At 44.7% G+C, this 17,879-nt stretch overlaps 1 protein-coding gene across 2 annotated transcripts in view; it reads left to right on the forward strand.

Moving 5' to 3' along the window:
* Micu1 (mitochondrial calcium uptake 1) overlaps positions 1–17,879 on the forward strand; it is a 136,109-nt gene that overhangs the window by 59,001 nt on the left and 59,229 nt on the right. For both annotated transcript variants that reach the window (XM_057751102.1, XM_057751104.1), the window contains exons 7-8: positions 14,224–14,306; positions 15,423–15,620. In XM_057751102.1, coding sequence (XP_057607085.1) covers positions 14,224–14,306; positions 15,423–15,620 — 281 coding nt within the window. The remainder of the gene's footprint in view (positions 1–14,223; positions 14,307–15,422; positions 15,621–17,879) is intronic.

Genomic DNA, 17,879 nt, shown 5'->3' on the forward strand with positions numbered 1-17,879 from the left:
TTATCATCTATTCTGGAGAGCTGTCCAGCAGTTTGTGGCTTGTGGAAGTACTCCATGTATATTTGTCGACTAATAAATAAAATCCTCTGAATAATTACTTTATATATTAAAATTTTATATTGCTGCACATACCTTCAGTTTCTTGATTAATATTTAAAACTATTTTACATTGATGTTCTCTATGATATATAAGTAATGCCAGAAAATTAATTGTAACTACCAATTTTTTTCTACTGGGACACGTAATTGAAAAGCAAATAGCTTTTGAATGAATACCAAACTGAGTTATCAGATCGACACAGGCCAAGTAACAAACTCCAGTTTCTTTATTGACGCAGCTAGCTCTAAGCAGCTAGGTGACAAATTCCACCTTGGCATAAGCTGTTGCCTTGGTGATTGAACTTCTACTTTTGAAAGGAAGCCACACAAAATGAAAAGAAGGCCAAGTAGGTGAACATTTTTCTTTTAGCTCTCTGAATGCAAGGATGGGTTTCTGTCACATAGGCAGATGTAATTTGGCCATAAATAAAGCAGTGATGAAGCTGAAGGGTGTATACTTACTCTGTAGAACATGACCTTAGTGCGGGTACAACGCGGGATTGCCTTGTAGAATCCCTCTCCCGGTACTCTAGAGAAATCTAAGCTCTCTGACGTCTCGTGCATTGAACACTCTTGACAGCATCAGTGTCAGGGAGGCCAAGCAGCCCTCTGGGATAAAGCTCAAAGACAGGCTATGGACTGTCAACCAGAACCATCAGTCATGATGCCGTTCTTCATAAAATAAGGAGTTTTTGCTGCTAGTAGGGATCAGGGCTGGAACGTAGTTTCCACAGAAACCAGCAGTGGAAGAAGTTGAGGGTGAACTAGATGTCTGGATAGCTGGAAGCTGAAGAAACGCAAAAAACATCAGAATCTTTTGAAGAGGTTTTAAAGCTCAGACTCTCCTGACATTTTGAGTTTCATGCTGTTGATGTTTAGAGAACTTCAGCAATTGATCAATTAACCACACTGAATTTCAATGAGGAATGAAGGTCTCTTCCTCTTAGGATTTCCAAATACCAGCAAAACTGGATCAATATCAATTTTAAGTCTGTCCTGAGACTTAATGTTTAGAGCATAATAAAGCAGAAACTTGGTCCTCCTGACTAGAACATCCCAGTAAGTACTGCCAGCAATAACAGCCTGCCACCCTCTTATTTTAAGGGTGTGTTGGATAGTCTGTAAAATCCCAGAGCGTGGGTTTGTCTCAGTGCTGTGCAGAGTGTAGGCATCATGACCACACATTGCGTCTTCAGGTCTGGGAAAAGGTTGAACTGTCTAGAGTTGGGCTCCATCCTCCAAGTCATATATATGAGGGAAAAGTCTTTTGTAACTCCCAGAGACCTAAAGGACTGCGGAAGGTGGAGATGAACGAGCACACTTGGCCATGTATCGTATCCCCAGGACACATACAAAGCCACCTAGTGTTGATTATCTCTGTGAATGGCAGTTTGTTCTCGCTCTCCTCATTGACTACCAAATCCCTAGTTTTCCCCATCTGTGTGTGCAGCAGGTTAACTGCTTGAATTGACCTTTACATTCGATGACGACCTTGCTGGAGTCTGGACAGTTTTATCACTTTCATAAAGGGCCTGCCCTTTAGCCCAGCAATCCTTTTCCGTGAGTTTAGATGGAAATTATAATTTATAATTATATCTATAATAATGTTGATGTAAAAAATAAATTGGAAAAGAACTTGGGCTGGCTGAGTTTAGTGGTTGACCCATGAAAGAGTGAACTGAACTAGTTACTATAAATCTATGTAATGAAATTCAATACCATTCTTAATATGATGTATATAATACAGAGATGTTATCAGCAATGAAAATGTTCATAATGTATTGATTAGTCAAAATGTACCCATTATATGACTCTATACCGGGAAACAAACACACTTTCACATGTTGTGACCTTTAGGTATTTCAGGTGGGCTTTTAGTCTTGTTTCTCACTAAGGAAATTTCTAATTACTATATTCTCAAAGTTAGAAACAAAAATTTTGGCCAGCCTGGCCTACAGAGCAAGTTCCAGGATGGTGAGAACTACACAGAGAAACCCTATCTCAAAAAGAAAAAAATCTTATTTTGTTGTTCAAATTATATAATATGGAGTGTGTGTGTGTGTGTGTGTGTGTGTGTGCGTGCGTGCACTCTGCTGGCTAAACCATCTTCCAGCCCAGAAATGAAATGTTTTTAATAACATAATGCTATTTCACAATATGTGGCCTCATTCCCCTTAAGTGTGGTTAATGAGAATATACAGCTATATGGCCACTACAAACATATTCAGAAAACAATCTAGTTTACTCTTGTTGGGCATATTACTAAATGCTAAGAACCTACAACTTGTGGAATAGTCAAAAGGTCGGGGAAGCACTTTAAATTCTAATTCTAGCACAACCCAAAGAAAGAGTGTTAGTTTGAATTTATTTCCTAACAATATTTTTCTATAACAAACTATAGTCTGGATGGGTTTATGTTTTATTTAGGTTTATTCTTATTATTCTTTATTCTTTCTTATTCCCTTGGGTCTTAGAGGTGTCAGACAGCATACAAAAGGCTTCCTGCAAAGGAGAAAAGGTGGCAATGACTTCTAGATAACATGTTATAGTAGAAAAGTAGAAGAGTCCATTTAATTCCTCAGGGTACCTTATGGGCTTTAGTGGAAATCTGCAGGTTTCTTTTTAAACTTAAACTGAATAAGGTTCTAGATCAGTGGTTCTCAACCTTCCTGATGCTGTGACTCTTTAATACAGTTCCTCATATTGTAGTAACCCCAACCATAAAATTATTTTATTGCTACTTCATAACTATAATTTTGCTACTTTTTGAATCATAATGTATCTGATATGCAGGATATCTGATATACACCCTCCAAAGTGGTCACAACCCACAGGTTGAAAACCACTGTCCTAAAAGAAAGTACCTGATGGCAAAGGCCTGCCCAGAAGTGATGTGGGATTCCCCTCTGTATGCTGTGAACATGTTTTATTACCATTGTTTAATAAAGAAGCTGCTTTGGGCTTATGGCAGCACAGAATAGAGCAAGGTGGTAATTCCAAGCAGAGATAGAGGAGAAAAGAAGGCAGAGTCAGGGAGGTGCCATGTAGCTGCCGGAGAAGAAAGACGCCCACCAGAACCTTACCGGTAAACCATGAGCCTCATGGTAAAATATGAAATACTAAAAATGGGTTAATTTAACATATAAGAGCTAGCTAGCAATATGCCTAAGTGATTGAACAAGCAGTGTTGTAATTGATATAGTTTCTGTGTAATTATTTCCCGTCTGGGCAGCTGGAAACAAATGAGCAGTTCCCTCCTACACAGAAGGAACGAGTTCTGGAATATACCACAATTCAAACTCTGCCTTAGGCTTGGGAGCAGAAAAGCTCCATGACATGTCTGTCCTCTCCTCCATCCTTGTGCACAGACCCACAGGCCTGCAGCTCTCAGATCAGAGGTGGAAGGCTAGCAGACAAGCTGGAGCTAGGGCAATCCTGAGTCACACACGCTAGTTTCCGGGTCTCCAGCACTGTGAGCTCCTCCTCCCTGAGGCAGCAAGTCACAGTGCCATTGGCCACCTGCTGAAGGCCACCACTGTTCATACTGTTGAGGCTGCCCCACCTTCTGAATGAGCAGGTCAACCCTAGTGCTCCTGTATTCTTAGGCAGTAATGGCCCTGCGAGTGCTCACACACAGACCCTTCTGGACTGTTCCCATCCTCAGAGGTGAAGGGAACTGAGCTGGGAAGGCCAGTGAGAAAGCAGGGATGCAGAAGCGGGGGCAGACAAGGCTAATGGAAGCTTACATCACTGATGAAAACCCTCTACACGCATGCTCTGGGCAGGTCCTCTCTAGACTCTCAGGAAGCCGCATGTGTCCTTGTTCCAGCTGTGTGTTCAGCGTGGTGACCAGGCCTGGGTCTCTTACTTTTCTCTTCTCAGCCTCTGTTCCTAAAATCGACTCCTCTGTTCAAGAGCCTTGAGAGCCCCAGGATGGACAGGGCATCTGGATCCTGGCAGGACTTGTGTGTGCACCCAAGCATGATGCACTTTCTGTGCAGTTCAGGTAGTGGGGCCAAGTGCAATGAAGCATGCCTGTAATCTCATCACGAGGAGGCTGAGGCAGAAGGATTGCAAGTTTGAGTCCAGTCCAGGATACACAGCAGGCCCCTGCCTCAGGACTGCATCTTCACATAAGAACAACTGTACAGGTGTCTGGTCATTAAGCAATACAACACAGGCTGTTTCTTTCGCTCTTTAGCTGTACAGCCCTCTTCCGCTTGCAGGCACAGCTTGCTCACTGCCACAGAAGAGCACCGAAGTTGTTTCCAGAGAAGGATGCTCCCTTCTGGCAGCCCCGTTAGCTCAGCACCGGTGGCAGAGTAGAGAGGCAAGCCCACAGGCTGTCTAAGGCACTAACTGTGCTGAGAACCTTAGCCCTTATGCTTGTTTATGTCTGGTGCTTGGGGAAGATGCCCACGAGTAGAAGGTGGGTCCTACGTGAATCTGACAGCTTTCTGAATGGTAGAAAGGTTGCATTGCAAGTTACTTACTAGGTGGGATGCAGTCCCAGTTTCAAAGTAGGGCTGAGCCCTAGCCCTTACAGCAAGACCTCCACAGTAGGTGACCTCATCACCGCACCAGCCTTTACAGCAGCTCATGGGTGACCTCATCACTGTGCCTGCCCGTATGACAATGTGTAGGTGACCTCATCACTGCGCTAATCTTACAGTAAGGCATCCACAGTAGGTGACCTCATCACCATGGTTAGCAAAGAAGTTAGACTCCGGGACTAGGACAGCTCAACTGAATCACTTAGTTTTCCTACGCTGGCCACCTTTGCCTGAATATGACCCTGCAGGTGACAACCCTAGACTCGGAACCTTCTGGGAAAGAATGTGACTATCTGTCAAGTCCATTCACCTCTGAAATTCTTGGGCCATCCTTTCCATGGCTTCTTCTGTCTCCTGCCTTAGGCGGCTCCCTTACTCTCTAAATGATCCTAGGATTGCACAGCCCCCAAATAATCATCTGGATGGTGTGCTTGAGGGCTGGCGGCCACTGAGATGAGGTACTCTTAGATGCTGTGACACTGGAACCCAGGCATCCTCCCAGCACCACTAGTCACAGAGCCATTGGCCCTTCAGTTTAGAAGACAAGGAACCAACCCAATGAGATCCGAGCCAGCTCCTGGCTCTTCCACAGGTGGCTTAGGCTTTAGCAGAACCCAGCTGAGCTCTCTAAAAGTTCGCTTATTCTTGCTTCCAAGGCCTGAAAAGGACCAGATGGCTCCTCCAGGTGCCTGTGCTCTTTCTGCTTTACTTCAGGACAAGGGAAGAAAGGGGACCCTAACCTTGTCCTTGATAGAGGAAATCTAGGGTATTATTTGGGAACGTAGCTTTGAAGCTCTTGCAGGCATTGCAGGGAGACACCAGCTACCCTGAAGGTCCCCTCCCCACCAGCAGCAGAGCCCTCCCACAGGCCCCTTCCCGCAGAGTCCCTGCTTTTGAGGAAAACCAAAAGAGCCCGATGGGTTTTCAGAGTACCTATGAAGTGTTCCCAAAATAAAATCAGACTAAAACAAGGCAGCCAAGGTCAGTGAAAAGAAAACCCATCTGCTGCTGTTTAATTGCTTTGAAAATGATTCCGAGGATATTTGCACTTCGGCGAGCGTTCTTCAGAAACCCACGATATCCTAAGGCAGTGCTGCACCACAGCTGTGGCTCGCTTGGCGGAGGAAGGTTCCCTGCTCATAAAGGACAGAAAGAGTTCCTCCAGGCATCCTTCAGCCAATTCCTGAAGCGTCCAGAAAACCTAGTCTTCAAGCCGGCAGTGCTGGTGCTTGTTTGGAATCCCAGCACTCTGGAGGCAGAGTGGTAGGATCTGCAGTTCCAGGCCAGCCTGGCATCACAGCAAGTTCTGAGCCAGCTTTCATTAGGGAGGAAGGAAAAAAATACTGCTGCCTCAAAATGAGCAAAAAGAAAATCTAATCCTAACAGAGCTTATAAAAAATGGTTTTTATTTATTTATTTTTGAGGCCAGATTTTGCTCCATAACCCTGGCTGGTCTGGTCTGCTAGACCCCTCTGGTCTTGAACTCACAGTGATCTGCTTGCCTCTACTTCCTAAGTGCTGGGATTCCAAATGCTTATGCGTACGTGTGCATGTCTGTGTACTTATATGCCACACGTATGTAAGTGCTCACAGAGGCTAGAAGATGTCAGATGCCCTGGAGTTGCAGGTGTTTGTAAACTTCCTGATATGGGTGCTGGGAACCAAACTCAGATTCTTCAGTCCCTCTTACAGAGTGTCCGGCTTTCCCCAACCCTACAGAGAGCAAGACACCAGGACATCATGTAATAATCTAGCCCATTATTTTTCAAAAAAAAAAGACAGGAGAAGTCTTGTTCTAGAAAGCGAGTCAAGTCCAGAAGTAACTGTATTAGAATGTTGATTTCTTAGAGGCACTGGCCATTTAGGTGTTTCACCATAGACCCTTGTGTTGCTGAAGATCTAGAAGCAAGTCTGAGAATCCCAGTAGAGACCGGATAATGGTTCTATGGTTTTGCATTCATCCAGATGAGGAAACAGGTGTGTTTTTTATTTCTCTAGCAAATGAAACTGCATTAAGATGGCGAGATCTGCACAGTAGATTTGGACTCTTTGTAAGAAATTTAATTAATGTAGTGAACAGAGCTTGGGTCTCAAAAGTTTTGACTGCGGACTTCTAATTTAAATAATCAGAGGCCGTCGGATCAGCCATTGAAATAAAGCAGAGAGGCAGACCTGAATGGGAGGTTCATGGTCTTAAAGTTTCCATGCCTCAGAATTCTCACCTGCTGCACATCAGTTACCTCATGACATCTTACAGCGTCCGTCCGTTACAAGCAGGAAAGATGTATACGGGTAATAGCTCTTTGATTGGAGAAGCAAATCAACTGAAGATCAAGTTGCTTAGAGTGCAGCCTGTTGCTTTGTTCATCTTTCAATCAGTAACCAAACAGCAGCCTGAGGCAGCACCGGACTCTGCTGTAGGCAGAGCCGGGATTAGAGGTCCCACCTTGTAGTAGGAGCTGCGGGCTGCTTTTCGTCCTGCCCGGCTCCTGCACGGCTAGCTTTACACCAGAAATAACAACACACAAACTGTATTCTTTTAAACACTGCTTGGCCCATTAGCTCTAGCCCTTACTGGCTAATTCTCATATCCCAATCAACCCATCTCTAATAATCTGTGTAGCATCAGTCTTACCAGGAAAGATTCAGCATGTCTGACCTGGCGGCTTGCTTCATCGCGTCTGCCCGGGAGCACACCAGCATGGCGTCTGCCCCAGAGAGGAGAGGAAATGGCGTCTGAGCTCACTTCCTCTTCCTCCCCGCATTCTGTTCTGTTTACTCCACCCACCTATGTTCTAACCTATGAGGGCCAAGCAGTTTCTTTATTATTTAACCAATGACCTTCCTCCATCACCACCTTGCACATTTCCTATAAATGTACGGTGAGAAGAGGCCCCAGACGTGTGGCTATGGCTGTTGCCGCCTGTCTGTTTGTTTGACTTGGTACATGCAGACCAAAGATGCTTTTTTTTTTTTATTACTGAATCAAAATGTTTAAAATGTGCTCTGGGGTAGTATAGGGTTGTCGTTGTTGCTATCATTTGTGGGATGGTATAAAACAATTATGAAAATTGATTCATAGCTAGAGTAGACCTGATCCAGTAACACAGCCAAGCAGTGAAAGATTGGCATGCTCATTTTCATCCTTTCCAGCATATGGCTAGACCACAGAAATCATGTAGGAAGTGGGTTCTGCTGTTTTGGAAGGGAAAGTTGCAACGTTCACTCTGTGAGCAGCCTCAAGTTCAAAACAATGGCTCTCCAAGCCTCCCTGTGGAAGCGGTTCTGAGTTACCATAAACCTAGGACCCCTGAAGCTTGCCAGAGCAGCTAGATTCTAAAATCACTGTGAAGTCTACACTTAAAGGAAAACAGGGAGGTTTGCCAGACAGTTCTCCAACAGCATATATTGAAGGCATGCTGGTTTGGAGCTTGTTTGTCTCACATGTTTTGACTGAACAGACCAAGGAAATTCCTCTCGGCAGGACCTATGCTGATGGGCTGAGGAGGCCCAAATGAGAATGGGCAGTGTGGTGATATTTTGTTTATGCTGTAACAAATAAAACTTGTCTGAATGTCAGAGTGCAGAGCTAAGCCACTAGTTAACCGCAGAGTCCAGGCAATGGTGGCACACACCTTTGATCCTAGCACTCGAGAGACAGAGGTAAGCAGATCTTTTTGAGTTCAAGGCCACCCTGTGCTACACAAGATTGAATCTGTCTAAAAAAGAAACAGAGCTTACATGACGACCCAGCACATGGGATCATGTGCCTTTAATCCCACCACTAGGGAGGTAGAGACACAGGAGCTCAGAGCAGTCTGAGGACACAGTCTGAGATTTCGTAGGGACAGGATCACCCATTTGGTCTGAGCATTGGCAGAGGTAAGAACTGTAGTGGCTGCTGCCCTGCTTCTGTGATCATTCAGCTTTCACCCCTGATAGCTGACTCCAAGTTTTTATTAATAAGACCAATTAGAATTCATGCTTTAGGACAGGACAGTGGGCTGTCCGGCTTACCTCTGTAGTGCCCAGGGGACAGCAGTGCAGCCTTGGTATGTCCTCACATATGCCTTAATAAGCCCTTGGAGTAACTCCACAGATGGCCCATGCTGGGTTCAGAGGACACAGCAGGACAGAAAGTCACAGGAACTTGTACTTTTGTTGGTAAAATGAGTTTAACCTTAGTTGTAGGAGGAAATACTAACCATGATTTGACAGACAGCTCATTTAGTCATTGAAATGGTTGTATACATGCCTTCATGAAACTAAAAGGTCAGTAAGAATAAAAGACTCAGATTCACCGCTCCTCTCCATTGGCCCTGCCGTCACCTCAGTTCACACCTTCAGCGTCTACAAGAGCTATGGTGACCTGCTCTGCAGGTGACTTCTTTTGCAGCCCATCCTTCAACAGACAAATCCTTCGTAAATGCCCAATTGTGCCACTGTTCGGAGTCTCCATGTTGTCCCCTGTTAATTAAGCCCTTAGGCATCGCAGAAACTTGGCCAAGTGTGAGACTGCAGGGAAGAACGGGCGGTGTAGCTCATCTCAGAATTTGGAAGATGTGGCCCACCTCTCCAAGAGTCTCATGTTGCCTGTGGCTCTGTGTTCTCACGGCCAAGCCCAACCTGCTGGGCAGTGCATCTGCAGGGTTTCTGTGAGATTATCTCGCCGAGACGAGAATCTTGAACTCTGAGCTTTGTAGAGACCAACACAGCACTAGCTCGCGGTCTGTTGTTTGCTTTTAGGTCAGACCATCTCGGGATAAAAAGAATACACTGCTCCTGATGAGTGGATCTGTGTTCTGACTGTTCACAGCCTGAGACTGGGAGGCCTTGGAGCCAGTGGTGACCTAAGGCCAATTCCAGGCCTGCCGTGTGCCTGCTGTGGGGCTGTCAGCTAGATGTTTAACTGGTTTGAGCCTCAGTATTATTCCTCTGGGTGTTTGATTGATTTTTTTGTTTTTGTTTTAACATAACATTTTGTTGACTTTATTACATTTCAGTCAGGAAAGTGGCTATGTTTATAATAGAAATATCTAGCCATTTTTATCATTTTGTTTCAATGCCAAAAGAGGCTCACTGTTGGCCCCAGCACCTTATATTGATTAAAAACAAAATTTTTTTAAAGAGAAGAAATAATGCGTGTGTCCCAGACACATCCAAGCTTTGCTCCTGGGATTGACTGCATGGGCAGCTGTGTGGGGACCAATCGGACTCTGCCAATCTCGTAAGATTAGCCAAAGCAGCATTTGGGGAAGGAAATAAAGGGAGAGGTATAGGAAAATGACTTAAAGGAGAGAAACTGTCCAGAACCATACTCAGAAAGGCACTGCCCCCCTTCTTGCTGGGGCTAAGAGGAAATTAAGGTTGTGCCTGTGCCCCAGTTACTCAAGTCCCATGTGCTGGGCTCCAGGGAACAGACACTGTAAGGAGACGCTCCGGTGACTGTGAGAGGCTACGACTCTGGAGTGTATTGAGCTGGTCCTTCTACTTTGCTAATCCTTTCTCGTGTGTGCATCATACATCATGTGTGTGTGTATGCGCGCGCACACACACCCTTACAACCACAGGGTTTTGGACGTCATTATGAAAGGTAGGAAGAGAGAGGCTCATGTTTAACTACAGCTGTGTATCATCCAGCATGATAGAAAGCCATGTGCCCTGGGACGTACATAGAGTCCAGGATGCTTTGGAGACTGCCATTATCAGCTTGAGTGACCTGGTTTTTGAATAATGATCCTTAATGTGGAAAGTCCTTCTGTATATGTGTTGCTTTTATTGTTTAATGAATAAAGCTTCTTTGGCCTATGGAAGGGCAGAAGGTAGCCAGGCTGGAAGGGATATAAAGAGAGAGTAGGCAGAGTAAGAGACCATGTAGCTCCCGAAGGAGAAAGATGCCAGAACCTTACCTTACCAGTAGGCCACAGACTCATGATGATACACAGATTAATAGAAATGGGTTAATTTAAGATGTAAGAGCTAACTAGGAATATGCCTAAGCTATTAGCCAAACAGTGTTGTAATGAATATAGTTTCTGTGTGTTTATTCGGGTCTGAGCAGCCAGGAAACCGAAAAACAGTCTCCTTTTACAGATCCCAGCACGCTCTTCCAGTTCTCATATGTTCTGGTAAAGTTTTTATCAGTGTCTTCTCCTCCATGTCCGTCTTTCAGGCCTTGACATAATTACTTCCAAATTACTGCCTGGCCTCTGTGCCGCTGGGTGTCCCCAAGTCTGAAATTAGAGTCTGCATTGTGAGAGGAAGTTTGGAAGAACTGAGAGGGGCTGACCCTGTGACAAAGAAGAGGTTTCAGCTCACGAATCAGGATTAAAGTGGCCAAAGACTGGTTTCAAACACCTCCTGGAACCCATCAATAGTGACTTTGTCATTCTGGGTCAATTGTCTTTCAGCCATTGGAGTGAGAACATAAGAATCACATTTCTTGAGAAGAAGCCAGAGAAAAGTGTTTTGATATTTAGCTGGGATTAGGCATGACCCCAGCATCCAGATAGAAATGGTTTAATCTGAAACCTTATCTCACTTCCTTTGTACCCCAAACACAGACTGCAGGTTTCTGACCTTGACAGAAGGGTCAGAGGCCAGCGGGACATCAGGAACATCTCCTGCTTTGCTCAGGTTTTACGCCTCTTGACCAAACCCAGGTGAAGCTCATGCTCTTCCATCAGCAGCCACTTGCACAAGGCTGGTCCAAAGCCATTTGCAGAAGGCTAGCCCAATGTCACTGCTCACTCTGGTGATCAAAGCCACCTTCTGCATCTTTCACAGTACACAGCAGAGCTAATCTGCATCCACCCCCAGCAGCCCGCAGCCTGGACCACTCTCAGTGCCAGCAACCCTGACCAGTCATTTTTGGGGGGTTGGGTTTTTTTTTCTTTTTGTATGTTTGTTGTTGTTTTTAATTTCATGTGCATGTGTGTTTTACTTCTTTGTATGCCATACACTGTATACAAGCCAGGTTCTAGAAGAGCTAGAAGAGGAAGCCATATCCCCTGGAACCAGAGTTACAGACAGTTCTGAGCCATCATGTGGGTGCAAGAAACTCAGGCCCCCTTCAAAGGCAGACAGTGCTCTTAACTGCTGAACCATTTCTGCGGTCCCTTCTGTTCTGTTTTATTCTTTAAACCTGTGAGATTGTAGGTACAAAATTCACCAATAAATAGATTAAATTGTCCATCTTAAGACTTGATTCGACCAGGACAGGCTCCAAAGCCACAGAGAAACCCTGTCTAGAAAAAACAAAACAAACAAACAAACAAACAAAAAAAAAAAAAAAACAAGACTTGATTCGAGCTGGGCATGGTGGCTCTTTCCTTTAATCCTAGTGCAGGCAGGTGGATCTATGTAAGTTTGAGACCAGCCTGGTCTACATACTGAATTTCAGACCAGCCAGGACTACAAGATGAAACCCTGTTTCAATAAATAAATTGATAAATAAATAAATATCGATGTATACTAACATCTTGGTAGAAGATTAGGCAGAGCCAAGTGGGTGCATTCGTTCCTTTAGTCCTAGCACTTGCGAGGCAGAGGCAGGCAGATCTCTGTGAGTTTGAGGCCAGCCTGGTCAACAGAGCTAGTTCTAAAACAGCCAGGGCTACACAAAGAAAGCCTATCTCAAAAGAAACAAGAAGATTAGACAGAAGTAGTCAACCAGTGGTGGCACATGCCTGTAAATCCCAACCCCTGTGAAGCAGAGGCGGGCAAATCTGTGAGTTTGATCAGCCTGGTGTACAGAGCAAGTTCCTAGACAACCAAGGATACACAGAGGAACTGTCTCAAAAACATGGAAGGGAGGGAGGGAGGAAGGGAGGGAGGGAGGAGGGAGGGAGAGAGGGAGGAAACCAATAAACATAAAGATAAAATTCTCCAAGCAGTGTTCTTCCCAGCAGTTGTAGTTGTGGCCTAAAGAGTGGGTATGAACCAGGGATGGCAGTGCACTGGAGAGGCTGAGGCAAGAGGACCAAGAAACAGCATCAAGTGAAACAGATAATTGGAAGCTGAAAGGCACAGATTCCCACGGCAGCTGAAGCCAGGAACTTTCTAGGCAGCCGACTAGCTGAAAGGAGAATGGGCAGCCAGGAACTACTGCTGTCGACAGACTCACAGCGGGCTTGGGACTCTTTGGTCATGCATGATATACACGCTCATCCATCATACATGCTTCTTTGTGAATAATTCTTGCGTTTGATGGGTTTGGCTTTTTAGTAAAAATGTTAACTGAACACTTATTCAGTGGTATTAGGACAGATAGGACACTTGCTTTGATTTTGTCTCTAAAGCTCTGTAAGTTGAAAGCATAAAAGGGGGGGGGGTAAATATCTTAGTTCTCTTTACCAGAAAACTTAATAGCGTGAAGGAAAACAGCCATTAATTTCTGTTTCATTATGACACCTGAAGTATATTAATTGTGTTTTGATTGCTTCTGGAACACTGAAGACTGATGGAGGAACTTTGATCACTCACTTAAGGGAACAAGTATTTCAAGCTTTTTGTATTTTTAGCTTTTTGTTTAAGCTTCAACATTTAAGGATGCTCCAGTTAGTAATTTGTGTGTGCAGCTGGCATGTTGGAGCGGGGGCTGAATGGCTTACAGAATGCCTTTCTGTCCTCCCAGTAGCAGGGATAATGAGGAAACGCACAGACGGAAGCAGAACGACACCTCACAGCAAAGTGACGTACGTAGAACAGTGCAGACCCTTAGAAAACCAGAGTAGAAAGCCAGCGTGTTTAAAGGCGAGAGCAGAGGTCTAGACGCTGACATCCTTGCCTTGTCACAGTACGTCTCATCACAGACAGGCTTCCTCCACTCATTAAACAATATTATCTTCACAACACTTGCTGTGCGTGCTCTGCATGCCTAACCAGTAACAAGCAAAGGTGGGAAAGAGTATCATGCAGTGATAGAGGGACACTCTGAAAGGCAAAGCTGAAGTATTTAAGAAGAGGGGCTCAGGGGCAGGAGAGACGGCCAATGGTTAAGAACACTTGCTGCTCTTGAAGAGGACCCAGGTTTGATTCCCAGCACCCGCACGACAGCTCACAACCAGCTGTAACTCCAGCCCCAGGGAATCTGATGCCCTCTTCTGGCCTCCTCGGGCACCACTGCACAATGTTCTGTACAGACATACATGCAGGCAAAACACCTATACATATAAAATGATCATTTAAAAATTGTAAAAAGGTAGCTAGGCAGTGGTGATGCATGCCTTTAATCCCAGCACTCAGGAGGCAGAGGCAGGCGGATCTCTGTGAGTTTGAGGCCAGCCTGGTCTACAAGAGCTAGTTCCAGGACAGACTCCAAAGCTACAGAGAAACCCTGTCTCGATAAACTAAAAAAAAAAAAAAAAGAGTCGAAATACAAAAACAGGCACCTGCTGTCTTTACTGACCACAAGCCCCTTCCAGAATTTCGAGGAACTAACCCTTGATCTAGACATTGCCACTCTGTGGCTTGGGTATTATTTTCGTGCTAAGCCGTTTTTCTGAAGTGGTTTGTGTTTTGACCAATGTGTTTTTTCCATTATTCTCCTTTGCTCTTTTTCTACTTGTAGCTCCTCAGAGAAATTTTGAAATTGCTTTCAAGATGTTCGACTTGAATGGAGATGGAGAAGTAGACATGGAGGAGTTTGAGCAGGCAAGTGGCACCGGCTTCCTTTGTTCGCATTTCTTAGCCAGTGGTGGTGAGCGATGAGTGCCGGCCGGGGTGAGAGTGGAGACAGCCACAGTCTCACTAAGAAAGTTCCCCTGCATGTGGAGGCCACTCTTACCAGTCCTCAAAACCAACCCTTCACAAAGATTGAACAGATTTCCTGAATTCTCTTGTTTCATACCCACTCTATATGTGATAAGTCATTCTGAAATATTCAGATGTTAAGAATTTGCTATCACATGTACTCACTCATAGGTGGTTTTTAAACATAAAGAAAGCCATCCTACAAACCACAATCCCAGAGAACTTAGACAACAATGCAGACACTAAGAGAGACTTACATATATATAATCTACATGGGAAATAGTAGAAAAAGACAAGATCTCCTGAGTAAATTGGAAGCATGGGGACCTTGGGGGAGGGTTGAAGGGGGGGAGATGCAGGGAGGGGAGCAGAGAAAAATGTAGAGCTCAATAAATATTAAAAAAGGAAGAATTTGCACATAGGGCTGGAGAGATGGCTCAGTGGTTAAGAGCACAAGATTGTCTTCCAGACGACCTGGGTTCAATTCCCAGCATCCACATGGTGGCTCATCACCATCTGTAACCCCATCCTTGGGGATCCCAAGAGCCTCTTCTGACCTCCCTGGGCGCCAGTCACACATGTGGTACACCAGCATATATACAGGCCAAACACCCATACATATACAGTCATTTAAAACAAAAGAATTTTTGTACAGCCCATGTAGAGAGTACAAGTGTGGGGTGTTAAAACCTACTGAGATAAAATGTTATTGTGAGGATGACCACCCTGCTTGTATGAGAGGTTCTGCACCCCACCCCCACCCCAAAACAGATCCTCTTCTCCCGAAGGCAAGTCCTCCAGGAGGCTTCCAGTCATAAACGTGCCAGGCTTCCTGAATCAGAATCCTGGCTCTCCTCCTTGCTGCCACTACTCATCTGTGTGTATGTGCCTTGGTCTCTTCAGCTAGGGAATGGGGATCACAGGACACAGCGCCCGAGACTGCCGCATTGTGCAACTGTAACCTCCCTTGTGTTTCACCGCCATGAGTCTTGGGGTGACGATGTGATTCTGTTGTAGGTTCAGAGCATCATCCGCTCCCAGACGAGCATGGGCATGCGGCACAGAGATCGCCCCACAACTGGGAACACCCTCAAGTCTGGCTTATGTTCGGCCCTCACAACCTACTTTTTTGGAGCGGATCTCAAAGGGAAACTCACCATCAAAAACTTCCTGGAATTTCAGCGAAAACTTCAGCACGATGTTCTGAAGCTGGAGGTAGGTGTTGCCTGGACTAGGTGACCCTCCGTGTGCACATGGAACCTCAGGGTCAGGGGCTGAAGTTGGAGGAAGGTGTTGCGTGCACTAGGTGACCCTCGTGCCTGTGCTTGAGACTTTCTTACAGTCTCTCTCTCCAGCCATGAAAACTGATGGGTCTAACCTTAGGGTTGGTCTGTGAACCAGGAGCATATGGGAAATAACATATTCTGCAGGAATTATCATGGGAATCATATGGTTCTAGGGCTTAAAACAAAAATGAAAAGGATTATAAACCTTAGTTGTCTTTGGATTCCCTATTTAAGGAGGAAGAAATGTGGGGGGTCAGAGCATTCCCACCCCTCAACATGTTTTCCAGTTTTATGTTTGTTACATGGAAGGCACCAGAATGTAGAGAGGAGAGGGGATAATAAATAGCCCTTTCTAGGGAAGTTTGCAAGGATGGTAACAGCTGGAAACACAGAATGTCAGAATGAAGATCTCCGTGCTGAGACTTGCAGAAGCATCTCACTGTGCTTGGAGATTTACAAGCTCATTTTTCCATCAAAATGTAGTCAGCCGTGCTGTTAGGCCCCAGACACCCGCCACAAGAGTGCTGATGTTTTCAGTGTGTCTTAACCAAGTGGGTTTGGGTTTGGGGCTATTGATTCTATTCACAGCGTTCATCAAACACCTTCTGCACATGCTTTCTGTCTACTAACAAAAAGTCCTGACTTTTAAAACTTCCTTTACAATCTCCTTTTTCCAACCTACTTTAATATTATTTGAAATTTCAAAACACTAAATGATGGCCATTAAAAGTTCATGAAAAGAACGGTGCTTCATTTTAAACTCTTGTCTGTTTCTTCTCTGCACCCTGATTTTCCCATTCCTCTGATTTCCCATCCCCATCTTACTCAGTTATGACAGTTTGCAAAATCACAGGCTAATTCCAGGTATCTAAAAGAATGCTGTCTGATACTCAGGATCTGGGAGAAAGAATAGAATGATGAATAAAATGTTAGATCAAGCCTTAAATTTTATTATTGTGTTCATTTTTAAGTGATCTAAAGAATAATCATTGCTGGTTGTGATGCACACCTATAATCCTAGCACTTAGGAAACTGAGGCAGGAGGATTGCCATGAGCATGAGACCAGCCTGGGCTACATAATGAGTTTCAGACGTGCTTGGGCTACATTGTAAGACCCTACCTCAAAAAATAAAATACCAAGCAGGACTTAGGAAGGAATACCTGTAATTCTATCCTTCAGGATGCTGAGACAGGAGGATCAGAAATTCAAGGTATTCTTTAGCTACATTTGAAGGTCATCCTGAGCTACACGGGGCCCTGGAATAGATTTCTGCAGTCACCCAGCACTTCTTACGGAGGCCTGAAATAACTAACATGTGTGGCACCTGTGTTAAAGGTCCACGGAGCAGTAGCAGAACTGTTCTAACCCATCCTAACTCCTTTGTGCTGACAAAGAATGCACAAGACTTAGAAAGCAGTAGAAGTAGCCAAGTGTTAGATTGCAAAGGCTCTTCCCCACTGCATGCAGAGGAATACATCAGTCTAGTAAATCGCTGGAAAGATCTTAACAACAACCGAAGCTAATTACATACTCAGCTCTCATTTAGCCAGAAAGTTAATCATACTACCTCAGTTTTTAATTTTTATATCTGTTTATTTGTATGTGTGGGGCTGAGGACCAGAGGACAGCATATGAGAGTCACTGATTTTCTTTCAAAACACCACATGTATCCCAGGGCCCTTACTCGGGTCATCAGGCTTGGTGGCAGGAGCCTTTACCCTCTGAGCCATTCTCCAGCCCATAGTATTCCAGTTAGGTGCCATTTTGCTTTATTTATTCATTCATTTTTGAGAAGGTCTCAGCATGTAATTCTGACTGACATGGAACTCACTCTGTAGACCAAGCTGGCCTCAGTCACGAAGTTCCTCCTGCCTCTGCCTCGCCAGTGCTGGCATTGAAGGTGTGTGCCACCAAGCCCAGCAACATCTTGCTTTCTTTAGTTGTACATAGAGTACTGTCTTCCAAAAAACTCAGTACTCTGGTTTTTGCCACTTCCCTTACCACAGGAAACTTTGAGATAATGGAGTTTGAACTGGAACTTCTCAGAATAGAGAAAACTAGTCCTTTAAGCCTTAGGACTCAATTTTGTGTAAATGTTTGTGTTAGCACAGCTTGAACATCCGTTATCCAAATGTTTGGCAACAATGGTGGTTTGGACTTTTAATTTACTTTTCTTTTTGGATTTT

The sequence above is a fragment of the Chionomys nivalis genome, chromosome 19 (genome assembly GCF_950005125.1).
Source record: "Chionomys nivalis chromosome 19, mChiNiv1.1, whole genome shotgun sequence".
NCBI classification, from domain to species: Eukaryota; Metazoa; Chordata; class Mammalia; order Rodentia; family Cricetidae; genus Chionomys; species Chionomys nivalis.